The 26,260-nt window shown below is 44.8% G+C and overlaps 1 protein-coding gene across 1 annotated transcript; it reads left to right on the top strand.

Annotated features, from left to right (window-relative positions):
- Window positions 1-1,869: 1,869 nt before the first annotated feature.
- On the top strand, window positions 1,870-26,260 carry LOC147897557 (cystathionine gamma-synthase 1, chloroplastic-like). Its single transcript, XM_087380355.1, has 11 exons — window positions 1,870-2,491; window positions 2,782-2,885; window positions 7,584-7,657; window positions 7,751-7,919; window positions 21,468-21,527; window positions 24,149-24,352; window positions 24,459-24,545; window positions 25,139-25,246; window positions 25,431-25,526; window positions 25,613-25,731; window positions 25,906-26,260. The coding sequence occupies exons 1-11, from the start codon at window positions 2,014-2,016 to the stop codon at window positions 26,027-26,029; spliced, it is 1,623 nt and encodes a 540-aa protein (XP_087236481.1). The 5' UTR covers window positions 1,870-2,013; the 3' UTR covers window positions 26,030-26,260.

Below are 26,260 nucleotides of genomic sequence, written 5' to 3'. Positions count from 1 at the left end.
TGCTCCATCTCAAATCCTTACCTACGTCATAGTAGGGACCATCCAATGACATTGAGTTATCATCCATACCATCATCAGTAACTTTTTGAATTCTCATCTGCGCAAATGTCCAGTGTTCAACTTGTTCAAATCCCAAGACTTGACCTTCTGCTACATACTTATTTGTAAATGATAACATTTGTAAAATATCTCCCACTCTAAAATCCAAAGATATGCACTTTGTATTCCTGATGACATGTGTTGGATAAGTCTCATCTTGCCCATTGGCCTAGTGATTTGGGCACTGCATTTCCAATAAGGTCATATAGTTTGGGCAAGAGCTTATGGTTGCGATTGGGCCTTGTACAAGGCATGCTTGTCTTTCTCCTAGAAGAGGTATGAGTGCCCCCAATTGGGGGGTCTACACTGAATGAATGTTTCACCAGTTAAAGGCTGCCAAAAAAGGCACTTGCAGAGTTTCTTACCATCGATTTTTAGGAGTCCTGCTAACATCGGGAAAAAGCCAATGTTAAGCGTAGAAGTAGGATTTCCACCATCTTCGCAAAGAGCAAATCAAATGATGTGAAATGTTGCCCTTCCCTTAGCAACATGCTCAAAATCATGGGAATCCTTTTGCATATCCCATTCCCACGTCTCTCCACTTTTTGCAATGACAACAAGGGAATGCCTTGTTAGGGCCATCCACACGCATTGAAATGTGCACGTGGTGTGACTTCAATTTGTAAATCCTCGCGTGTATTGTAGTTCGTCATTGTGAGCATTAAATGAGCCTTTATGTGAGCCCAGAGAGCCTGTGTGAGCATTTCTCGAGCATCCTTGACATGTTTTTAGGCTTCTGGGAGTTGGCAGAGGAGAATGTAGAGGAAGCTCATTAGTTGAAGCCACAACTGTGCAGCACTGCTGCTCAAAATTACACCTTCAATTTTGAAGGTGCCAATTTGAGAGCATTGGAGGCGCTTTGCCATTTTCTGCAGCTGCGCATGTACAGAGTCACGTGTGCATTGGTCTTAGGCAGGGTTTAGGCTAGGTCGGCGGAAGACCTCCAAAAGGAATGTTGAAGGGGCATTGTCCCACATTGACCAATCAAAGTCGTGGTCCTGGATTCTCAAAGGAAAAAAAGGTTGTCCAGTGTAAGAAGGCCGCCCAAGCAAAGCATTTCTGAAAAATTTGAATTGCGAATGAATTTTATTGGGTATTGAACTTGGGTAGCGGGGTCTATACCCATCTCCTCATCCACGAAGCCAATAAGGCATTGTTGAAATTAAATGCTCAATTGTCTTTTATCTCTTTTCTGCCGGGTGGTGTGAGCCACCACACAGGCGGTCATGTCCTTCTTCTTCAAAACCTCGAGGCCTTCTGTCGGCCTACTCTGAACCGGGCCTGAACAACCTGCCGATTGTGACGCACTGTGGCAGATGGAGGAATGGAGCCCATGGAGTTGGATGATGTTGTGTTGTTGCATGGGGCCCTAGTGTAAAGGAAAGGCCCTCCCCTCTCGCGCCCTAGGCAAGTTGCACCATAGCTGTCGTCCACTGTTGGGCCTTTGAAAATGGGAAGGAATGGGGGGAAAAAACCGTACTTGAGGGCGATATTTGCGGGCCTATCACAATCGCAGCAACTTGTGGGGATGTCCCATAAATAGAGAGCAATTGGGTGTGGGATTCTTGGATGGCAGGAGGGAGAGGACAGGCACTTGGAGAGGCAGAGAGGAATCATCATTGCTGGGAGCCGGCCTTGTTGGTTTTGCATAAATTGGAAGGCTGGCAGTAGGAGCAAGCAGTTTCATCATTTAGGCAGAGAGGAATCATCGCTGGGGTTTTTTTTTGGGAAAAAGGAATTGGGGTTTTGTCGGTAGGAATTGGAAGGTTGGAAGAAGAAGAGAGTAGATTGGATTGGCTTTGCAGTCGTGTGGTGCTGAAGGTTTTTGCAAGAATTGGAAGAAAGCAGCAGATCGGTTTTTGCAAGAATTGGAAGAGATCAGACCGGTTTTTTCTGCTTCTTCTTTGCTCTCGCATGGCTATGGCTTTCTCTCCTGCTGTTGCCGCACCCTCTTCCTCCTCCCTCCTCCCCCCCCCCCCTCCCGAGTTTCGATCCGAGCCCTTCTCCTCCTGCCCCCCCTCCTTCTCTTCCTCTTCCCCCCCTCTTCCCTCCGCCTCCCACCTCTTCTCCCACCCCCTCTCCCCTCCTCTCATCCTCCGTTTCCCCCCCAATTTCGTTCGCCAGCTCAGTATCAAGGCTCGCCGCAACTGTAGCAACATCGGCGTCGCCCAAGTGGTCGCAGCTTCTGTCACTGGCTCCCCGCCTTTCGTGCCCGATAATGCAGCCTTGACGGCTGCTGCAGCAGGGGCACAGGCGGTCTCTACCATTGTTGAGGCCGATCTCCTTGCTCCGGAAGTGCCTCCCGCTTCTTGTAACACTAGTGTAAATGGGTTCGCGACAACTAAAGCTGTTTATAAGCCGAAGTCTTCATCTACTCTTGCGGTTCACGGTGGTGAGGTTCTGTCTTTGCTGAGTATTTGGACAGGCAATGTTTCTACCGGGTGTTTTTTTTGGAGTTTTTTGATCAGAGTACAAATATCTGTGATCTACTGCACATCACATCTATATCCTGAAGTTATTCGTTTCTGCAGTCAGATTTGGTTGGGATTTCGTTCGTCTCCTCATTGGTGGTTGCATGCTTTTCCTCGATCCCTTTCAGCTTGAAAGCGGATTTTAATCAGGTTGATCTGTCACGCAGCTCTAAAAAGTTGTGTGGCATGTTGTCGTGGGCATAATTGGCAGGTGAACGGACAGGACGCCCTAAAGTCTCGGATGCCTTGACAACTCCTATAGTTCAAACTTCAACTTACACGTTTGCCAATACAGCAGAGCTGATTGCTTTTCAGGTTGAAAGACTCCTTGCGCTTCCTAAGAGGAGCGTTAAACTTTTCACTCCTTGCAATGAAATTTTTCTCTGCTTCATACTTCGTCACTTGCGTTGAAATGGTTTTGAGCGTTTTGTTTGGAGGGAAGTGGGTTTGTGCAGAGCATTGGAGCAATAATAAAACATAGGTTTTTGATGTCATCATGTGAAGTTTGTGTGTTCTCCATTCAAGGCCAACAAGTAAACTTAGCTAATCACATAACATAAATAAGGAAGCAGGGGAGGTGACATATGATTGCACGTCTTGGCATGTGTGAGAGAAGAGAGAGAGAGTGTAACAGTCAAGGGATCTTAACTCAGACTCTCCCTCTAGCCTGTTATCTAATAGTAAGGGCAGAAACACAAACACATGTGCTGGCGATTGTGGGTGTGAGAATACATGCGGGATTTGGTTGCAACTGCTCCCCTTTCCCCCCCGTACAGAGTATTTACTGTTTTATTCCTGTTTTGCCGATAGGCTTGAGATACAACTGTTTGTTCAAAGGGCTGAATACATTTGTTGCTGAAGGGCCTATAGATGGAGATAGAGAGGCAGACTGCTCTTCTCCCTATCCCTATCTGATGTGTCCAAGTGGGCTGCTGGTCGTGCTGTGTTGGAGGACTGACAAGTTATTGAGAGGTGGTGAGTTAGCAGTATATGAGATTTGGTGATCAAGAACTTGATGAGAGTGGTGGGTGAGAAGTTAGGGAGACACTTGGCTGATTTTATTTTAGTGGGAGTTGTTAGACTAGATCCAGATCAGAAGGATCTTGGCATCATGGACCGGAATAAGGGGGAACCTTTGCAGAGTTGTGGGATCTTGTCAATGCTCAAGTATGTTTTTTCATCTTCCTCAACTGTGCAATTCAGATGATCAATCAGGTGAAGCCCATGATACCGGCCAAAGGAATTTGGAAGTACTTGGCACTCTCTACAAGAGGGTATCACCCATGAAGCATGTCTCCTGGAAGTGCAGATGTGTGTGTTGAATCCTGTAAAGTCTTCAACGATGCGGGAGCACATCAACAAGTTGCAAGCTCTTGAGCAGGAGGTCCTTTAAGCAGTGAAGGAGATATTGTCGGTTCCCACAGTACTCATCGTTCTACTCTTCTTTGTTTACCAGTGGGAGGCTCAACACTCTCACATGGGAGGAGTTGGTGCCAATGGTCTTGGACCAGGAGGGGCAGTTTGAGAACTCTCCATAGGGTGAAGGATTGGAGGCCTTGGATGTCCCACTGCTGAACGGGCAGAACAAAAAGGGTAAGAGGAAGACTTGGAGAAGTGGTTCAATGCAGAGGAAGTGCCCTGAGTAGGGCTACAAGAAGGGTACCTGATCCTTTGCTGCAACTGCGACGACCCCAACGTTTGTACACCTGGAGATCATGGATACCGGATCTCCATCTCCTTCTAACAGATTGTCGGTGGTTCTCAGAAATGGATTGTGGACAATGGTGCTTCTGTTAGAGTTGGCATCTCCTGATGTACATATCAGTGGGGGCTTCTTTGTGGGTGTGCCCACTCTATGTGAGGCTAGAATAGGAGGGGGATGGCTGAATTCTGGGGCCATATTTCAGAGCCAAGTTATTGTGGAGGATCCAGCGTGCTCTGGAGCAGATCTGGATGCAGGTAGGCTGCTTCTGGGTACTGCATACTGGCATGGGCCTGTGCGGAGGATGGCTAAGTTCAGGTCACAGTTCTGGGTCCCCTCGACCTGGCTTGTTGCTGTGTGGAGTCTGCCTTGTGCTGCGCTTGTTTCGGGCCAGTTGGGGGGCCAACTAGGGCACCCCCTGGTCAGGATACCCCACTAATCTAGCCGGGTTACCAGGTCCTATACCTGACTTGTGGGTTGGGGCAGACTGACCTATAAGTTGGCCCATTTCACAGGCCAAGTTGGTCACGAGGGCGTGAATTTTTGATTGTGAGATCTACCAGTAAATACCTTTAGCCTACATGTGGGCGAGGACATAGGTTGTTAGGTATGCAAGGTCCCCCTAGGGATTAATGGCCTCGTGGATGAATTTATTGTTTGGTCCAAAAAGGGACACGAGGCCCTTAGGATTTAATGTTCGGCCATTAGTATGGTCCCAAGAGAGGCGTGCGACAATGTCCGAGGTGCTGAGGGCATTCTAGTCACATAGTATGATGGCGTGCTGATGTGGTAGAACAACCACATAGATGACACGGCAACAATAGCCCCTGGTCAGGATACCCCACTAATCTAGCCGGGTTACCAGGTCCTATACCTGACTTGTGGGTTGGGGCAGATTGACCTATAAGTCGGCCCATTTCACAGGCCAAGTTGGTCACGAGGGTGTGAATTTTTGATTGTGAGATTTACCAGTAAATACCTTTAGCCTACATGTGGGCGAGGACATAGGTTGTTAGGTATGCAAGGTCCCCCTATAAAGAAAGTTCTTGGAGACAAATAAAACAATACTTAAGACTAATGATAGCTGAAGAAGAAGTATATATCACAAGCGGAACTCAATACAAGAGAAGATATGAGAGAGAAGCTTTGGAGGGAGCAAACATCAATCCTCCAGAGAAGGCAACTGTAGTGGACTTCTGCAGTAGCTCCACAAGTTGGAACTGAACCAAATCTGAGACAGCAAACTGATGCAAGGATTGCTGCAGATCTGGAATAAAAAGAACAGTATCTGAAGCAGAAGTTAGGGGCAGATCCGAAGCAGAAGTTGGGGGCAGATCTGGAGCAGAAGTTGGGGGCTGATCTGGAGCTGGAAGAGGAGGAACAGATCTGGAGCTGGAAGAAGAGACAGATCTGGAGCTGGAAGGAGAGGGACAGATCTGGAGCTGGAAGGAGAGGCAGCCAGGAGGCAGAAGAGGAGGCAGTCAGGAGGCAGAAGAGGAGGCAGCCAGGAGGTAGAGAAGGAGGCAGCAGAGGAGGCAGCCGGGAGGCGGAAGAGGAGGCAGCTAGGAGGCAGAGGAGGAGGCAGCAGAGGAGGCAGCCAGGAGGCAGAAGAGGAGGCAGCAGCTCAGGGTGTGCAGGGACCTCAGGAGCACAAGATGATGTAGGAGCACCTAGGCCCCCCCCCCCCCTTTAAATAGGGAAGGGCCAGTCGGTCAACCAGCTGGTCGGCCAGCTGGTCGGCCCAGATCTGGCCGACCTGGCCAGTCTGGTCGGCCAGATTTTGACCGACCAGGTCAGTCTAGTTGGCCAGTTTTTGGTCGGCCAGATTGTGGCCAGTTGTGGCCTCCGATTCTGGGCTTTTCAGGAACCTGTTTTTGACAGGGTTTTGGTTTTGATTTTTTGTCCTGACGGAGATTCACCTGTGGCGTTTTTTTACCTGTAATTTATCGGACCTTTGCGCCAATTTGGCCTTTGATTATCCTGTCCGCTAGAGTTGGAGATTGCCTGGCTTAACACCCCCTAGGGATTAATGGCCTTGCGGATGAATTTATTGTTTGGTCCAAAAAGGGACAAGAGGCCCTTAGGATTTAATGTTCGGCCATTAGTATGGTCCCAGGAGAGTCGTGTGACAATGTCCGAGGTGCTGAGGGCATTCTAGTCACATACGGTATGATGGCGTGTTGATGTGGTAGAACAACCACATAGATGACATGGCAATAATAGCCACGTGACAGGTGTTGGCAGCGGGCAGCTAATGATGTGCCAAAAGTTGGCTGATGACATGGCAATGTGGCATAGAGTCCACATGGCATGTGGACTCTAGGTCGGCTCGTGGCCAGTTATAGTTGGCTCAAGCTAGATGCTGGTCGATGTAGATCAAGGGCTAGTAAGTCCAGCCTTGTCCATTGTATGGGCTATATAAAGTGGAGTTTGCACTTCCACTCCATGAAACACACAAGTCTCTTCATCTCGTCTTAGGAGCTATGCAAGATTGTAGGGTAAGGGCAAAGGACATAAGGGATCCCCAAAAAAGGACGGCTAGGATGATTGATCTTTGGATTAAAGAAGGAAACAACGCTCAAGTGCTTCTATTGCCATAAGATGGGGACCATGCCAAGGAGTGTGGAAAGAAAGCAAGCGACAAGAAGAATGACAATCAAAATTCCAAGGAGGAGACCAAGAGCAGCAATATTGTTATCGATGTATTGTTTCTTATCATCGACAAGATACATTTGATAGCCACAGTATACGTTTGGTATGTTGATAGTGGTGTCACCTTGCCCATGACCAACAAGAGGGAGTGATACATGATCAATGGATCCCAGATCTTAGCCATAGTAGGACGCAAAGGTACTTAGTAATGTGTGCTACAAGTTTGAGTATTGATTGATGGAGTGTATGGAATTTGCTAGTCATAAAAGTAGTAACTCTTAGGGCTTGTAATGTTTGCTTTACAAGGGAGCTTAATAACTTCTCTTTGCATTGGTGATTTTAAAGTTGCAAAGTGTAGCTGAAATGTTCTATACTGGAACTAACTTGTTTGTTTCTTTGTGTTTTTTATGGCGGAGGTGCTATCTCTAAAAACTCTGATTGTGCTGTGCACTCATAGCAAGTTGGGATTATCCATTTGGATTTACTTGTCATAAAAAGAGAAATATAGGGCTTGTAATTTTAGAGGTTGCTAGTCAAGAGAGTAACAAATTTTGGCTATTGAGCAGTAGTGATTTTGAAGTCGAACATAGTTGAATATTCTATGCTTGACATGGAAGTCATATGGTTAACCTTAATGCTTTATGTATACTTTGGAATAGGAGGGAAGGCATGCAAGTTTTGAATACGGGCGCTATGGAAATCCAACCACACATACAGCAGAGGAGAAAATAAGGTATACTTAATGATTTACCATTTTGTGGAGCATAAGCAAGCTTACAAACACCTTCTTGCATTGAAGTTTAACTCTCTTTCCTTTTTCGTGCAGTGCACTTGAGGGAGCTGAGGAAACTCTGTTGCTGTCTTCAGGCATGAATGCTGCAACAACTATGTTGTTAGCTCTAGTGCCCAGTGGTGGCCATATAGTAACTACAACGGATTGCTATCGTAGAACTAGGCAGTTCATTCAAACTATACTCCCCAAGATGGGCATTGGGGTTTGTTTCAATCAACTTATTTTCTAGTGCTTTTTGTTATTTTTGATGTCATATCATTCCCTTGAACAATTTGTTGCCAGTTTTTTATTGTTGTGAATGACCATGTATGACTTTGAATTTAGTTTTTTATATATATTGATTGAGCAGTGCCAACTGAATCCTGTGGTCTGAACTTTGTCATGAATTTGTGCTTTTATCACCTTTCAAATTTCCAGGCTTGCTAAATTTTGATTTGGCTTAAGTTTAGAAATAAAATAGCCATAAATTCTTGTAAATAGTTTTTACATATATGTTGGTCGGAGTATCAAGTTATGGTTCAAGAAAAGTGGTATATTTCTCATCCACAGATTCTCTTCCCTTGTTATGTCTTCCACCTCCTCATTCCAACCTCGAGATCGTGTGAGCTGGTCCTCAGCTTGCATATGAGGTGTCTTGAGAAGCTAATCCCGTCTCACGAATACGACCATCTTCTTGTTTGTTTCACTTCAAATCTCGTGTAATAAGTTTTTGATGCTATCTCTACGTTCAGAAAATCCATGGCGCACCCGTTTCTGCCAATGTTATTGGTTAATGGGGCTTTGCTTCTTGACCCCAAGCTCTTCAATAAAAAATCTCTTTTGCACTGCTTTTACTTTCTTTCAGCATTCCAACTTTCTTAGTGACTTTGAGAACCCAGGCATTGGCATCCGTACAAAATTGCACCAATGTAGTGAAAACTGATAGGCTGATCTCAGTACCAAATGTGTGCCTTATGGCATTTGTTCTGGAGGCTTAAAGCAGCTTTCATTCCTCCTAGGATACTTTTGTCCACGTTTGTTGTTATCTTCAACCTTCAATTTGAGATATTTGTAGTTATCGGGCAGAGAAAAGCCACAAGCAAGATGACGTTCAACATTGGTGTGATATGCATGATGCCCTGTACTGCAATAAAACGCATTGAACAGTATCAGCCATCTACATATCTGTTTTCACACAGCCTTCCTTGCTGCTATTTGGACCAGCCCTTTGCTAGAGTTCTGAGTTCCGTTTGGAGCTCTACTTTCCACATCTGTGAATGACAACACAGAGTTCCTTTTGAGGGTGTTACTTGCTGTTCTGTCATCTGCAATTCATTGTCATATGTTGGTTCATATTCAGGGTATTGCTGAGTGTGTATTGGAAAGAGTTGGTCATGCATGCTTCAGCACTTTAAATTCTGACATGGTATTAGAGCCTTGTCAACGACTCTTGTGATACCCTTCATCCCTGGAGGAAGGTGCCCTTCACAAGAAAGAACAGACCCCCTTTCAGGATGTCATGTGCACGGATTGATATCTGACGTGTACTAGGTACACAGGACTAGCTCAGGTAGCTTGGGGAGGCTTAGAGCTAGGCAGGCTTGATTCTCGGGTTGAGTGGCAAGGGTACGGACTATTTATAGGTCTTCGCTATTTTTGGCGCTCGAGGCCCGAGTCTATAAAAGGGGCCCAGGGGGTTCAGTTCTCAGTGTGCAGTTGGGAGCAAGTTTCGTTCCCAGGTGCCAGGTCTGTTCCTGGATTGAGTCGCGGACGGGCACTTGCATCTTAGCGTAGCCCAAGGCCCAGTGGCAGATCCAGGGCTTCACAGCGCCACCTGGTGGTATGGGACGCCAGGTTGGTTTGGATCTGATTGGGAGTTCGTGCCAGTAGCTCAGCTCGTGGCTCGTGGCTCGGAGGGGACATCTCCTGATTCGGGATCACATCCCGTATTTGTCATGGTTGGGTGGTGAGCAGCTTGCTTTGTTCTCGTGTGGTGTGTGTTTGTTTTGCAGATCAGAGGTTTCAGGAGTGGGGGGATGTGTCAGTTGGTATCAGAGCCAGCTCTTGAGGTAGGAACTTCTGATGCGAGAATTTTTGACGAATTTTTCCTTCAGGTATGCCCTAAAATTCGAAATTTGTTGCTGCAAATTCTGCGTGGTTCTTGGGTTATCAGGGGTGGACAGTTGGTAGGGAAAAGGTAGAAGAATGGAGGGAGAGTTTCGAAATTCCTGAAGAGGCTGAGAGAGAAGGCTGTAGGAAGCAGGAGTGAGAGCAGAGAAGAAGGAAAGAGAGGCGAGGGACCTGACAAGGGTTGCGGGGGAGGCGGAGTTTGGGACGCCAAGGCTGTACGGAAATTCGGCCAGGGCAGGGACAGGCGAGATGTGCAGGAACAGGGTGCGGCCAGCCTGCGATGAGGGTTGCACCCCCTCCAAAGCTGGGAGGGTTGGCCTATTTTGGAAGCAGGGCTTCTTAATTAGGCTGCCCTGCTCCCTATATAGATGGGCAGGGTACTAGCCCAGCCATAGCCTTGCAAACCGCCTAGTTGCGCCATCGTGTTGCATGCCAGCCTTGCGCCAGCCATTTGTACAGTGCTTGCGCCAGCTATCCGTACATCTGCGCCAGCCAGCCGTACCTGCGTCGCCAACCATCCGTACAGCACCTGCGCCAGTCGCCGTACAGCCACGTCAGCTGCTGTATGGCCTGTGTCAGCAGTCGTACGGCTTATGTCAGTCGTCGTACGCACTGCGTCAGCAGTCGTACAGCCACGTCAGCAGACCATACAGTCGCGTCAGCGGTTCGTACGTTGCAGAATTTCGTACGCTGCATCCGGCAACGGGTTCAGCCAGATTTCGGGATTCGTGTGCTTTCAGTTTGCCAGTTTCCAGCACCTCCTTCCGTCAGCATCTCTTGGGACGGTTTTCCTCTGCTCCATTCTCCTTTTCGCTTCGATTCAGTCAGTTATTTCTCTCAGTCTGTGTTCAAATCAGATTTCCGTTATGTCTGATTCTGCAAATCTTGAGTTCACCATGGGAGAGCATGATTTGGATTACACTTCTGTGGGAGAGGAGGATCAAGGTCTTTATGATGACCTGATTACGAAAAAAGGCCTTTAGTGAATTTACCACTGCTCTGGATGGAAAATTCGAGCAGGTTAATGCAAATCAAACGGGGTTGACAAAGCAACTCCAAGGGATTCAGGCGACTCACTCTTCTGGCTAGCACTGTGCAGGCACTCACGCATGTGGATGCCATGGCTTCAGTGCTAGCCTCGAATATAACTCCAGACCCTTTTCCAGGAGATCAAAAGTCTCGAACGAAAGAGGTAGTTGACACTTGGTTACACAAGTGGCAGGTATACTTTCAGTTCCACCCATACCCAGATGAGAAGAAGATCCAGCTTGCAGGGGGTTTCATGTCAGGTAAAGCGTTGCTATGGTGGAAGGAACTCCAGCCTAAGCCCGATACATGGACTGATTTTGAAGGGGTCTTCAGGAAGGAGTTCCTGAAGAAGGAGGATGATTATGATATCGTTGGCAAGCTGAAAGCCCTCGATATGCCAAAGTTAAACTTGTCCTTTGAAGTTTATCTTCAAAGATTTCGGGATCTGCAAACCAGGGCCACTAAGATGGATCGAGTGACCTTGTTAGGTTTCTTCGTGGATGGTTTGCCAGATTCATACAAGTTGCAGATAAAGAACAACAAATGCACAACGTTGCAGGAGGCCATGAATTATGCGCGCATTTATGATGATACCATGGCCGGTGCTAAAGCAACCACAGTTTCCGACACGAGTGGAAAGAACAAACGTAAGTTCTTTCAGCCTACGATTGGTACTGGGGAGACGAAGTCTACGGACAACGCCTCCAAGAAAAACTTGACTCCAGCAAAGAATGATAAAGCCCGTTTCCTTCGTACTTTGAGGCTAAAGAAAGAAGGACGTTGCTTCTATTGCGAGGAGCAGGGCCACACCAAGAATGAGTATCCAAAGCGCAAGAACCAAAAGTTGGTGCTTGGACCCAAGCTCCAGGCGGGAACAGGTACCAAAGCCAAGGGAGCGAACCAAGTCTCGATGACAGGTATTTCTGTATATGTCGTTACCTGTCCACTTTCTTATAATTGCACTTTCAATACTTCGTTGTTTGGTTCCCATGATCTTTTCCGAGTTTATGGAGAAGTTAAGGACCAACAGGTTCACATTCTCTTTGATCCGGGCAGCTCTCACAACTTTGTTAATTACAAATTTGTGCAGAAGATGGGGCTGTCCACAGTACCTAGTGACCACACCTATGAGGTGCAGCTTCCAGCTGGGAAGCAATTTTGGGATCGCAAGGTTGAAGCGCTTCCTATCCGGATTCAAGCCTACACGGGAGCTCTTACATGTTATGTTATGCATCTGGAGCATGTAGACTTGTTGATCGGAATAGAGTGGTTTAAAACCCACAATATTCAGATTGGATGGACGGAGCATACGCTTTCTTTTGTAGATAAGGACACCCAATTTTGTATTCAGTGTGATAAAATTCCCTCTTCTCAGGGGCCTATTGTATCTGCGATGCAACTTCGGAATATATTAAACACTTCTCATTATGATGTCTATCAGTGTGTTTTGATTCCGCTTTCTTCATTTGTTGTTTCGGTAATTAACAAGAATGAATTAAGTGTGTTTGAACATCGTGAATTAAGAATGTTGCTAGATAGTTTTAAGGACGTATTCCCTGCTCAATTGCCGGAAGGTTTACCTCTAGAACGGGCAGTAGATCATCGCATAGACTTAGTCCCAGGGGCTCAACCTATCAGTGTACCACCTTATAGAATGAGCCAGGTAGAGGAGGATGAGTTAGCTACCCAGCTACAGGATTACTTGAATATGGGCTATATCCGCCCAAGTAAATCACCTTGGGGTGCACCTGTTCTCCTAAGAAAGAAGAAAGATTCTTCCTGGAGAATGTGTATAGATTATAAATGATTAAATAAAGTGACAATTAAGAATAGACACTCTCTACCTCGTTCCGATGATTTGATAGACCGTTTGGCCGGAGCGAAGTACTTCACTAAGATTGATTTGCGTACGGGATATCACCAAATCCGTATCTATGCTAAACACATAGATAGGACCGCATTCCGAACTAGGTATGATCATTACGAGTTCCTCGTATTACCTTTTGGTTTGACCAATGCTCCTGCTACTTTTCAGCAGATGATGAACGATTTGTTCAGGGATTTTCTGGGCAAATTTGTTGTAGTGTTCTTAGATGACATCTTGGTATGTAGTCGAACGCTTGAGGATCACATAGGACACCTCCGGATTGTCTTAGTTATTCTAAGACAGCATAAGCTTTATGCCAAGATGAGTAAATGTGACTTCTTTATGAAGGAGATCATTTACTTAAGACATAAGATTTCTTCTGAAGGAATTAGCATTGATCTGGATCGTATCCAGAAGGTTTTAGAATGGCCTATTCCTCAGACTGTGAAACAACTTCGTTCTTTCCTAGGATTTACGGTATTTCTTCGAAAGTCTATGCGTGATTATTCACATATCACGGCACCCTTGACAAACATATTGAAAGGTCGTGGACGCAAGTCTACTCAGCCGATCTCTTGGAATGATGCAATGAACAAGGCTTTTGAAACCTTGAAGTTTTCTATCAAGGAAGCACCCGTTCTTGCATTACCCGATCCTAACCGGCCTTATGTTTTAGAGGCCGATGCGAGTGATTATGCGATTGGGGCAGCTCTATTCCAAGAGGGCAGAGCTGTAGCTTTCGAGAGTAAGAAGCTAGACGACACTCAATATTGTTGGCCCACACTCGAGAAGAAACTTTATGCTGTAGTGTATGCTCTTAAGGTTTGGAGACACTACTTGTATGGTTCAAAGTTTCTTGTATTGACTGATCATCAGTCAATTAAGTATGTGTGTGATGGATCCGAATTGAGGGGAAGGAAAGCTAGATGGGCAGAATTAATGCAAGATTTTGATTTCGAAATACGTTATCGTAAGGGTTCGTTGAATAGTGTGGCGGTTGCCTTAAGTCGAGTTAAGTTTGTAAATGTTTTGTCATTTACGAAAATATCCTCAGACCTATTTCAATCCTTGAGAGGGCTATACGCAACTGATAGTCATTTCAGTTCTTATTGGCAGAGAGTCCAGGATGGGAGCTCCATGGTTGATCAGGACTCAGGGATTGTGCCACCTATGGTACAGGCGGCGGGAGGTCAGTAGATGATTAGGAACGGCTTGCTGTTCCGGAATGAAAAGATTTGTGTGCCAGATGTTTTGGACCTTAAATCCAAGATTCTCTGGGAGTGTCATGATGCTCCTAGTGCTGGACATCCGGGTATACATAGGACTCTGTCTCTTGTGAAGCATACCTTTTATTGGCCTAAGATGCGTGCATTTATTGAGAACTATGTAGTAGGTTGCCGGGTTTGTCAGGTTTCTATGGCAGAACGCCTTAGAAGCGCGGGCTTATTACAGCCATTACAGATTCCAGGTAATAAATGGGAAAGTATTTCCATGGATTTTATTAATGGTTTGCCTCGAACGCGCAAGGGTCATGACTCCATTTGGGTCATAGTCGACCGCTTGACAAAAATGGCTAGGTTTTTACCTACTAGAACAACTATTTCAGCTGTTCAACTGGCTCACGAGTTTGTGGACCACTTGTTTAAGTTGTATGGTTTGCCCTCTGACATAGTTAGTGACATGGACTCAAAGTTTACAAGTAACTTTTGGACACTTGTTTTTGAGAAGTTAGAAACTACTCTAAGTATGAGTTCCTCGGATCATGCACAATCCGATGGCCGTACAGAGAAGGTTAACCAGTTGGTTGAAGACATGCTTTGGGCATATGTATCTAAGAGACAGTCTTTATGGGAAGATTATTTACCTATGATAGAATTTGCTTACAATAGTGCAAATCATTCTAGTACTGGTTACAGTCCTTTTATGCTTATGTATGGGTTTCAACCTAAGTCACCAGTTATGGTTGGATTAAAAGGAATTCAAAATGACGCTGCTAAGAACTTCTTGCTAGATATGCAGGAAATGTTGCAGTTTGCCAAGGAGTCTATTAGAAGTGTCGAAGATCGGGACAGATTTTATGCTAATAGACATTGTTCACCTAGAGAGTTCTCTGAAGGAACGATGGTATATTTGCGAATTCCTAAAGAATCCAAGAGCCTAAGTACTGGTTTGGTTCCGAAATTATCCCCCAGACACTGTGGCCCATTCAAGGTCATTAAAAGAATTGGACCAGTTGCATATCGACTAGAATTGCCTCCTGATGTTAAAGTACATCTAGTCTTTCATGTCAGTAGACTGAAAGAAGTCTTGGGTGCAGATGATCAACTTGTTTCTCCTCATGAGATAATAGAAGTTACAGATTTGACTTTTATTCCTCACGAACCTGAGTGTATTCTTGAATTTCGGGACAGACAGATTCGCAATCGATCTATCACGGAATACCAGATCAAGTGGAAGGATCGTGTTGAGGAGGATGCAACATGGGAGACATTACAAAACCTCCAAAGAACATTTTTGGGTTTTTTAGCGAACTCAGGAGTGAGTTCTTAGAGGAGGAGGAGTATGTCATGTGCACGGATTGATATCTGACGTGTACCAGGTACACAGGACTAGCTCAGGTAGCCTGGGGAGGCTTAGAGCTAGGTAGGCTTGATTCTCGGGTTGAGTGGCAAGGGTACGGACTATTTATAGGTCTTTGCTATTTTTGGCGCTCGGGGCCCGAGTCTATAAAAGGGGCCCAGGGGGTTCAGTTCTCAGTGTGCAGTTGGGAGCAAGTTTCGTTCCCAGGTGCCAGGTCTGTTCCTGGATTGAGTCGCGGACGCGCGCCTGCATCTTAGCGTAGCCCAAGGCCCAGTGGCAGATCCAGGGCTTCACAGCGCCACCTGGTGGTATGGGACGCCAGGCTGGTTTGGATCTGATTGGGAGTTCGTGCCAGTAGCTCAGCTCGTGGCTCGGAGGGGACATCTCCTGATTCGGGATCACATCCCGTAGATGTCATGGTTGGGTGGTGAGCAGCCTGCTCTGTTCTCGCGTGGTGTTTGTGTGTTTTGCAGATCAGAGGTTTCAGGAGTGCGGGGATGTGTCACCCCCTTTCAGGAGAAGACCTGAGTTTACAGGTTCTGAAAAGTATTAACTCCTCCTCCTAAGCCTTTCACATCCTTGTAATGGCCAATAGACTTTCTTTGGGACTTGGGAAAGCTCGATGGTACGAAATACCCACTGTGGAAGGTGAAGACTTGGAGCCACCTTGTGGTGAAGGTGATTCAGGAGATTTGGAGCTATGGCCCCAGGACGTCAACAATATTGCTGGGTTGTTACACCACCCGATCTTTATGCAGTGAGATTGGGAACTACACGGTGCAGTGGGCATAGCCATAATCAGTGGCACGAATGCAGACTTGGTCCTCCCGCATATCCAACTTGCAGACATAGTTTTTTCCATACGTTACCATACGCATACGTCATACGAGTATGGAAGTATGATTGGAGTATGGTTCAGCCCCTAGGGCTGAAACATACGTGACCGTAATTTTACTCAAAAACATTTGGAAAGATTTACATTGACATGGAGCTACAAACTTTCAAATTGAAACTTCAGACTTCAAACTTGTATTAATATTAAAGTCATGATTCACGAAAGTTCAAAGAGTCCAGCCTCGGCCCTCCAGAGACCAGAGTCATCTGGAATCTGGATTCTGATACGTAGTGTCAATGATATATCAATACTACACCAAACATCATGATCAAAGGCAGTAGGTAGTAGAAACTTGAAAGTAGGTACTACATCAAAACATCAAAGGCAAAACATCATAGAAGAAAAGGCTGCCACAGCTCGGAAATAAAGCTGAAAATTGAAATGCATCACAATTCACAACTGATGAGGCTCAAGCCTCAAGCTGCAGCCTGCGTCCGCGTCCTCATTCTCTTGCTCATCCTCATCCTCATCATCATCTGCATCATTGCCATCCTCCTCCTTAAGATCATCCTTGAGCCAAAGTCGGCCAACAGTGTACGGAGTACGGATTAGCAACGTACAGATTCGAATATTGCTAAAAATGCATTTTCCAAGGTTTTGGCCAGGCACAAAATCGATGCCTCCTCCCAAACACCAACCCCCCCCCCCCCAAAAAAAAAAAAAAAAAAAAAACTCATATGGAAAGCTGTATGGAAGACCGGACGTATGGAAAAATCATCTGTACACGTACGGATGCAACTATGCTTGCAGATACAACATTCAAGCATGACCATTCTAAAAAACTTGTATGAGATCAAACAGCTAGAATCCTTGACCTCGAGACAGACTGTTAAAGTTGGCCATCTCCTTTCTGTACGTTAGGGAGCGAGGGCTTCTATGTGGGTGTGCCCGCCCAGAGATAGATTTAGTATTGTTGTCCTTTCTCACTGCATTTTTGCAGGCTGTTTGGGGGTTTTGCCCTGGCATACGACAGGGTAAGTCAGGTTGGTTTAGGCCTGTAAGACAAGCGAGGTTGTGGCTAGTCAGGCGTGCAGGGTTGGCTAACTTGCCCAGACCAGACGGGTTAGCTCGGTTGAGCAAACCTACTGTTGTGTCAAGTTGGACAGGCCAGCAGGGTTAGCCCTCCCTATAAATATGGCACATTGTCCCCTTGTATTCTGTCATGTATTTGGAGGTTCTTTCAGCTATTGAAGCAGAGTTCTTCCTGAAGTTACTTGTGCAGTACCCTCTCTCTTCGCAAAACTGCTCTCTCTTTCTGGTCGAATGTTCCACACACTGACATGGTATTAGAGGACAAGGTCGTGGAAAATTCTTGGACTAGGAGAGCACATCGAGCAGGAGCTGGTAGCAGTTGATTACCTGAGGCGCGGAGTATGTGGAAGAAGAAGGTGCTGCTGGAAATCTGCACAGTGCCAGGAGTAGGTGTTTATGCGTCTGCACAGTGCCAGGAGTAGGTGTTTATGCAAACCTGCGTACAGTCTCTTCTTTATCTTCTTTCCTCTAATATGCTCATCTGACGAGATGGTAACTCTACTTGAGGTTTCTGAGAAGCCGGTGAAGATCCCAGCCCTTCCCACGTTCCTAGTGGTGAGTTGGATGGCAACTACTATGGTGTGTGGAAGGGCAAGATGGAATCAATGGTGCAGTCCTTCCCCTGCCTGATTTCATTCTTGTTGGAGTTGTCAGGCCAGATCCGAATGCGGAGCACCTTGGCATTCTTGAGCAGAAGGAGCGAAGACCTTGGCACAATTATGGTCCGTATCAATGCTCAGGTCCGTTCTTTCGTCTTTCTGAACTGTACTCAGGTAATCAATCATGTTAAGCACATGATGTTTGACAAAACGGATTTGGGAGCATTTGGTATCCCTGTACAATTGGGTATCTTGTAACCGGCCTTTGACTAAAGGGCAGCATTTCTTTTTCTATTTTCTCGCAACACCAAAATACAACCACCATGTTCCATTGCCATTGCCCAAATACAATACTTGGAGCATACAGTTCCACAGCATAGCATCACTGAACCAAACAAAACAAGGGAGGCTAGAATGCCCCTACTCAATAACATACACAGTGACAGCTGTTGGCCCCAATCCTTGGCGCCCCTTGTGGTATTTATTTATTCACTGGTTAGTTCAAATACAAGGGACTCCCTTCTTGAACCCACCCACAAGTGCAACCCAATACAATGCCACCCGTGGTTGTGCAAGCGACCAACTCCCAGTGCTATCCTCTTCGTTTCCCTCAGTAGCCAAACCCAGTATCATGCCAAGCAATGCATCCACATAAATCAAAGCCATTATTGAGCCCAAGGCTTGCCACTGCTTCCCCAAGAAGAGAGTATCACAACCAGGCAGCGGCAGGGCATCCAACCTTCCAAAAACTCAGCAAGAATGACAGTAGCACAAAGCAAAAGGAGAAGACAAGAATTCGGCCAACAAAAAGAGCCTATTTCAGCTCGAAACAGCCTCAGAAGATGGTTGAACAACAGATAGTAGACTCTGGTAGGAGGGAGCTGTCCTTGACTGCCTTCCAGCACTTGGAAAAGGTCATAAGAGAGAGTGTCCAGCAAGCTGCAGCAAATCCACCATGAATTCGTCCACCAGAATGAAGATTTCAGCCCACAGGACTTTAGTGCGCCTTGCACCAGTTAGCTATACAGGTCCCTACTCTATGAGGAGCTTCTATTTTATGCTGCTGGTTAATCATTATAGGAGGTTTGCTTGGGTGCATTTTCTACCCTATAAGGACCTAGTTTTTGCAGGTTTTAAAGATTGGTGTGCTCTAGTTACAAAGGAATATGGATTGTCAGTGAAGGCTCTTAGGGCCTTTCAAAAGAGGGTATCAAGAGGAAACTTGCAAACAGAGGGACTTTTCAGAGAATGGAGTAGAGAGAGAACCGGACAGTAGTGGAGATGGCGAGGACACATAACGGCATCCCCCGTTTTGTGGAGAGGCAATGACGATGGCAGCCCATACCCTCATTTGTTCTCTAACAACGGCTATTTTAGCGATAACTTCTTTTCAAACTTACTTTGGTAAGAAGCGAGACGTGTCCTATCCCTATATTTGTGTGTATGGGTGCAATCCCTATGTTCATGTCCCAAAGAAGGAGAGGGGAAGCTAGACTTAGAAACACAAAAGCTTTGTCTTTGTATTGATAGATAACACTCTGTCAAAGTGTTACAGGATGTATGACCCCGTGAGGATAGATGTTATCATTAGAAGGCATGTGCAAGTTTCAGTCTCCATGGATGAGGAGCTCCCTTTTCTTGGAGAGCCTCGTGATTTTGAGGTCCCAAGCTCTTGTTCTTGCCCTAAGCTTGAGCAGGTGATGATGGTCTAGAGGTTGATGATGAGCCAATGCAGTAGGCAGAGGCTCATGGTTCTTCTCGAGTTCCCAAGTGGTTGATACACACTTCGAGATTGTGTAGTGATAGATTTCCCTTCCAAATGGCTCATGGAGAAGGGACCATGGAGGTTGCACCAAGTAGAGATAAATCCGCGGAACCTTTACAAGTAAATTTTGCATTGATGGAGAGAAGGAGGCTTCCTCAGTCAAAGAAGCTCTCTCTCAAGAGACTAGGAGGTTAATGCAGTTGTCCACATCTTGAATAGGACAATGACTAAAGTAGTTGTGGGAAAGACACCACTAGAGGCTTACTCAGGTAAGAAGCCTATCATAAAACATTTGAGAATTAGTTCTTGACACATAGATGTGTGTCCATGAAGTCATAAAAAACAAACTAGAATCTAGAAGCAAGAAATGCAGACTTTGTCTCTTGAAAGACTACATCTCTACTGACCAACACCTTCTATCTCTCCTTGTCGTACAACCGATAAGCTTTGAAGTCATCATTGTATTCGAGGAATACTATCTAGACAATGAAACAACTTTTCTTACTTGCATTACTCTAGACGGTGCCCAAGCTCAAAGCAGAATCAAGCTTTGCAAGTTCGGAATCAGATTCGAAAAAGGAACATAGCCAGAGCCGCCAAAGATCAATTGGAGCAAATCAAGGGGCTTCCTCATAGCGGTTGAGGAGGTTTTGGATGGGGGCGCTGCACTCGGCTTCAGATGGATTCCACACGGGCATACATCGAGGTATATATGTTGTCAGGTGGGCATCGTAATTTAGTTGGCAGTAGATTGCCCCGATGCTTGAGAGTACAAGCTTTTGTACATGAGCTTCGCCAAACTCTCTCTAGCAAGAAAGGCCCTTTTGGCCAATTAGGCCCTTACGGCTACAGCTTTGTACATATCCTCTTGCCGGTGCTTTCACAGAGGACGTATGGATCAGCTTAGGCGCCTACTACGCAATTTCTTGTGGGCGGGTTTGGATGGCACAAGGAACACTAGAGCTGGGGTTGCTTGGCAAACATGATCTTGCCTCAAGCGTAGGGAGGACTTGGCATCATTGATCCAGAGATGCAAAGCAGAGGCCTTTTGGGTAAGCTGGTTGTACACACTCTTACCGCACGTTCGGGGCCCTTGAAGCTCTTGCTTCACCCTTCTCAGGTGTATGGGAGATGGTGTCCAGCATCACTGCCTTGAACATTTGGGTTGCTTGCTGTAGTTTAGTGATGGAAGGCCAGAAAGTCCCCGGCAGCCCCTTCGTTGTCATTTGTCAGGATAGCATTTACACCCTGTGCACCATTTGGGATCGCGGGACCTCATGATTGCCAAAGGTTGGAGCGTTTCTACAAGGATTGCCTGCAGGTATCTTTTATGGTCTTACTGAGGGAGGTATTCCCTGGATGTATATACCTTCACCTGGTTGTTAGCCCTTGTTCCATATATTCCGTAGGCAGTGAGCTGGATTCTTTGGAAACAGGCTGGTTTTTCTGACAGCCAATTTTCTCCTGTTCCCCATGATCAGTGCCTTTTGGACTGCTGATTTGTATGGTTGGTTTAGCATTAATAGAAAGTTCTTTTCTCTTGAAAAAAAAGGAATGATCAAAAGCAGCACAGAGATAAAGCCCGAAAATCGCTTGATGTAAATGGCCCCTGGCAAGTGGGCCTAACCCATCCATAAATTAATACTTCGTTTTTTCTTTAGAACATTTTTAAGTAGTCTTGGCTTCAAGCAAAGCTTACGATGCTGCTGTTAAAGATCAGACTATTGTCTAACAGGATTGTGTGAATTTTTTTGGTTGTCTTGCTGGAAGGTCAAATTTTTGGAGGTTTCAATTATTTATTTCTTGATTTTGTTAATGTGTAGGGTTTAAGGTGACTGCAGAAACTGAATTTTTAAATATTTGTTTGGAAACAGGCGACCGTTGTTGATCCAGCTGATATAGTTTCTTTAGAACGTGCATTGGAGGAGAACAAGGTACTGGCCTTTTATACCGTTCTTGTTTTCTTTTCTTGGATAAAACAGGAGTTTAGTATTTTAGTCCTCAAAGAAAAAATAAGAAAGTAAGCCTCTAAAGATGAAAATTCAAGGGGGTATGGTGTATCTAGATTCTACTACTGCGGTGTCAAGTCCAAGATGCTGCATAGCAGCTTCTGTCACAGATTAAATGTATGGTGTCCCTATGCACACAGAGCAGGCTTTGCTTAACCAGGCTCTCGTGTGGACAGTTCTAGGAAGTGCTACCATGTTTCATAAATTAAATTTCTTTCAAAAGGATGCGTCAGACTATGGTAGAGAGTCCTACATGTGCTGGCTGCAGCATCCATGTCTACCCACCTAGCCATTTTTATTTCACTAAAATTCACTGGTTCAAAGGTCTCCCAATTTTGCGTACAGCTTTTCTGCCTCATGTGTTCAGGAATCTATTGTTCCTAAAGGTTCATATACCATGCAGGCAATAAAATGTGGACCACTTACCTGCATGCATCAGTTCTTCTCTTTGTAAAGGGAATATCATTCTCTAATGCCCACAGGCGGCGGGCAGACTCGTGTAAACTACTCGGTGCTTTCTATCAATTCAGCCAACGGATTGTAGAGGCGTTTGAAATGAAATGATTGCGAGTTACCAATCACATATACTTGAACTTAAGAGATTGCAATTAAGCTGGAATTAAGACTTATACAGCTTAAACACAATGTGACATCATTGGAAATTGCAATATGATTGAGGGGCCAAGACGTCCCCTCCCTATGTGGGCTCACTTTATTTTTGAAAATGGAGATACAAGACAACCTGCCTCAAATCTACCAGATTTGGGGCCAGACACTTGGCCTGCATGCCCTGCGACTTGCCATGCATGCTGCCACATGTGTGGGACAGGTGGACTGACCTGCTAGCCCAGATTCCATGTGGCAGTCTGCCACGTGTCACTCCCAAAAACCCTAAAATTTCAAAGTTGTCAAAATTCAATTCTGATCGCACCCACGGGTTCCTAACAGCTTGGACTATCTACTGACGTACTCTAAGGTCATAATTGAGCCATATTGAGCTCATTTGTTTATCGTCTTATCTTGTATCTCCATTACTCTTGGCATGCTGCTAGGCCCACACCCAAAGCTCAGGGAACATTCTTTTGAATGGTTTCGAGGTCAGTATGCAATCTGTGCATTTGATTGGTCCCATGTTTGGGTACTCAGGTGGGGTGTGGTTTCCAGATGCCCCTTCAAAGAGAGGCCATCACTCTTATGGGTTACTAATGCCCATAACCCCAAGCAAGGGGTTCCACCCTTAAATGCTAGACCTAGTCCCCATTGACTGTAATTGAATAGTAGGAAAACATTTTATTTCTTAATAAGCATACTATTGAAAAAACAAAAAGAAATTTTACCAAGCAAGTGGATGCATGTTGTTGAAGCAGGATGACAACTTGCCTTTGGAAAAAACCAACTTCATAGTTACAAAGGCTGTGATCTCTTTAACAATTGGTTTACAAATTACCCTTGATTATCACAAATATGAAACTTGTCTTGGACTCGGTCTCATGGCGTCTAGTCCTTCATGAGAGGGTCCCAAATGACTCGTGAAGCAACTATGTCATGGTTGCAAACCATCCACACTTCTTGACATCTATAGACAATGAAATCTTGATTTAGCAAGCAAAGCTTGAGAGAAGAAGATGTGGCCTCAATGTAACATATGCCATTTGATTTATCGAAGGCTCCAACAACATTTATGACACTTATGAATGGTGTCTTGAGGCCATATTTAGAAAATTTGCTATAGTATTCTTAGATGATATCATGATCTACAGTAAAACAAAAAAAAGCATATGGAACATTTGAGAAAAGTGTTAGAGACAACTCTCTTTTTGTTAAACAATCTAGTGTGAATTCTCTGCAAAAGAAGCTCGGTACTTGGGATATATGATATGCTAAGAAGGGATTCGAATGTATGGATTCCAAAAAGGTAAGGGCCATATTGGAATGGCTACATCTAACGAACATAGAGGAATTACTAATACTCTTACACATCTAACGAACCTAGAGAAATTACAAACATTCTTATAGGAGATTCATCCAATAGAGCTCGGTACTTGGGATATATCACATGCCAAGAAGGGATTCGAATGTATGGATCCCAAAAAGGTAAGGGCCATATTGGAATGGCCACATCTAATGAACATAGAGGAATTACTAATACTCTTACACATCTAACGAACCTAGAGAAATTACAAACATTCTTATAGGAGATTCATCCAATAGTTGTTCCGATGACTGATTAGGTTTAGGAGAATATGGGATGAACCATAAAGGAAGAGTCTTGAAAAGTTATAGTTGCAGCTCTTTTGTTTAAGTGTAGTGGATCATTCTGGTCAAAACAGATGCCAATGTTGGGATAGTACTTTTAAAAAAGGATTGACTGGTAGCTTTTGAAGCCAAAAAGCTAGACGGAATCACTCGGCATATGAGAAGGAACTGTATGCTATAGTCTATGCTTTAAAGAAATGGAGGGACTATTTTTATGGCGCTCAGTTTGAGATCATTTTTTATCAAGAAAGTATCAATATGCTAACTGATGTCAACCTATTGATTTGCAGGTCTCAATTTTTTTGTCGGAGTCCCCAACGAATCCTTATCTGCGGTGTATTGATATCGAACTTGTGTCTAAGCTTTGCCACAACAAAGGTGCTTTGGTTTGCATTGATGGCACATTTGCCACCCCTGTCAACCAGAAGGCTTTGGCTCTTGGTGCAGACATCGTGTTGCATTCTGCAACAAAGTACCTTGCCGGTCACAATGATGTGGGTTTTTGTCACTTTGAACCCCTGTTTTTGCAATGTTGTATGCTTTGATGGACCTGATCCTGAGGACCTGTTTGGCAATTTTTAATCTGACTGCATGAAACAGGTCTTAGCAGGCAGTGTGAGTGGCTCAAGAAAGGTCGTTGGAGCAGTGAGGGCATTGCACAATATCTTGGGTGGTGTCATAGACCCAGTAAGTCAACAGAAATCTGAGGCGCTTATATAATTGTTATTTACTGCTGCCTCTTTTGTATGGCAATCACTCTTGTACAATTGGATATATTCTAGTCTTACAAAGGTATATAATCGCGCTTGTTAATGGGATAATTGTTTGGGTTTTCTTTTTTGGGGGTATAGTTTTACAGGTATCTTTTCTCATGTATGTACTTTTGTTTTTAATTCTTTAGTTAATACTCTAGTTGTTCTGCATTTATGCGGAGCTTTAGAAAAGTTTGTTACTTCACCCCTTATGTCCAGCTTCTTGAATAAGCCTGGCCCTCTTACAGCTTCTCACTATTTTACCTTCTTGAATAAACCTGGCCCTCTTCTTCCCCACAAGACAGTTATCTCAGCACACATATGAAGCTGCAGCAGTCCGTGGAGAAGGATTCTTTGCCCCATAAGTATCACTAAAAGCTTGCTATGGCAATTAATGCTAGTTTGATTACCTATTTGCATATTATATATATTATACATGTTGGGTTCTCTTACCTTTTGAGTTATAGTTGGGCCCAGTGCAGTTTCTAGATGCCTGAGACACTTATATGGGCTACCATTTTCCTACAGAATTCTGCATATTTAATCATCCGTGGGATGAAGACTCTTCATCTTCGTGTCAAGCAGCAGAATGAGACGGCTTTAAAGCTTGCTCGGGCACTTGAAGTCCACCCCAAGGTAAGTGTGTTTCATGGTAAAAGGTGGCCATCTTGACTGGATGTTTTGGTAAAACATGATGGTCAACTCAATCTTAAGCATTTTCTTTGGGAGTGTTATGGTGATCTTGAATTGGTGAGCACTTGAGCTATATTGCAAGCTCACCACATTTGATTGATACTGTGCATGGGTTTATGGATATCAGGTTGCACGTGTACATTATCCTGGTCTGGAAAGTCATCCGGAACATGACATTGCCAAGCGACAAATGGGTGGCTTTGGTGGAGTCATCAGTTTTGAGGTGAGACAAGCTCTTAAGGTCTACATGGATTGTACTCTAATTGAATACTTGGAAATAGCCTTTCAATTGATTGATTGATTCTGCAGATTGCAGGGAACTTGGATGACACATCTACATTTATTGATGCATTAAGAATTCCTTATATTGCTCCCTCCCTTGGGGGTTGTGAAAGTCTTGTGGAACAGCCTACTATAATTTCTTACTGGTATGTTGATGGTCAAATGCGCTCAGACAAGTATTGTGCTTGATGTTACTGTTGAGTAATGTGCTGCCAGTCAATGGGTGCAGCTACTCCCTCGCATAGGTCATATGCTTAAATCTTCCATACAAAAGATACTCAGTACGCTTACCTGTAATTTTTTTTGTTTGTTTCAAACAGGGATCAAGGTCCATCTGAACGGGCAAGATTAGGCATCAAGGATAATCTTGTTCGATTTAGCTGTGGAATAGAAGATTTTGAAGATATTTATGAGGATGTCTTACAAGCCTTGGAAGCAATTTAGTGTCCGTCGTTTTTAGCTGGACTCTAATAGCCTTTCTTTCCCATAAAGGGGTTTCGCCTCTGCTTGCTTGGCCTGTAATTTACTGCAACTTTTCTTCATATTGCAGTTCCAACGTTTTTTTTGGAAGTAAAGAGTAACATTCTTTTATGAATTTGCATCCCTGCAATTTTAATTTGTACTTCAAATGTGTCACTTGCCCATGCTTTGGCCAGTAAACAAACATTTTTTTTC

Source organism: Dipteris shenzhenensis, chromosome 10 (assembly GCF_047967505.1).
Source record: "Dipteris shenzhenensis isolate YYH24624 ecotype China chromosome 10, Dip_SZ_1.0, whole genome shotgun sequence".
Classification (NCBI taxonomy): Eukaryota; Viridiplantae; Streptophyta; class Polypodiopsida; order Gleicheniales; family Dipteridaceae; genus Dipteris; species Dipteris shenzhenensis.
This window is presented reverse-complemented; position numbering and strand designations above follow the sequence as displayed.

Bases quoted from the DNA above. Each gene is read 5' to 3' on its own strand.
- LOC147897557 (XM_087380355.1), top strand. From the start codon at position 2,014: ATGGCTATGGCTTTCTCTCCTGCTGTTGCCGCACCCTCTTCCTCCTCC. The intron at 24,353-24,458 runs GTGGGTTTTTGT...TGCATGAAACAG, and splicing joins ACCTTGCCGGTCACAATGAT to GTCTTAGCAGGCAGTGTGAG. The intron at 25,527-25,612 runs GTGAGACAAGCT...TTGATTCTGCAG, and splicing joins GTGGAGTCATCAGTTTTGAG to ATTGCAGGGAACTTGGATGA.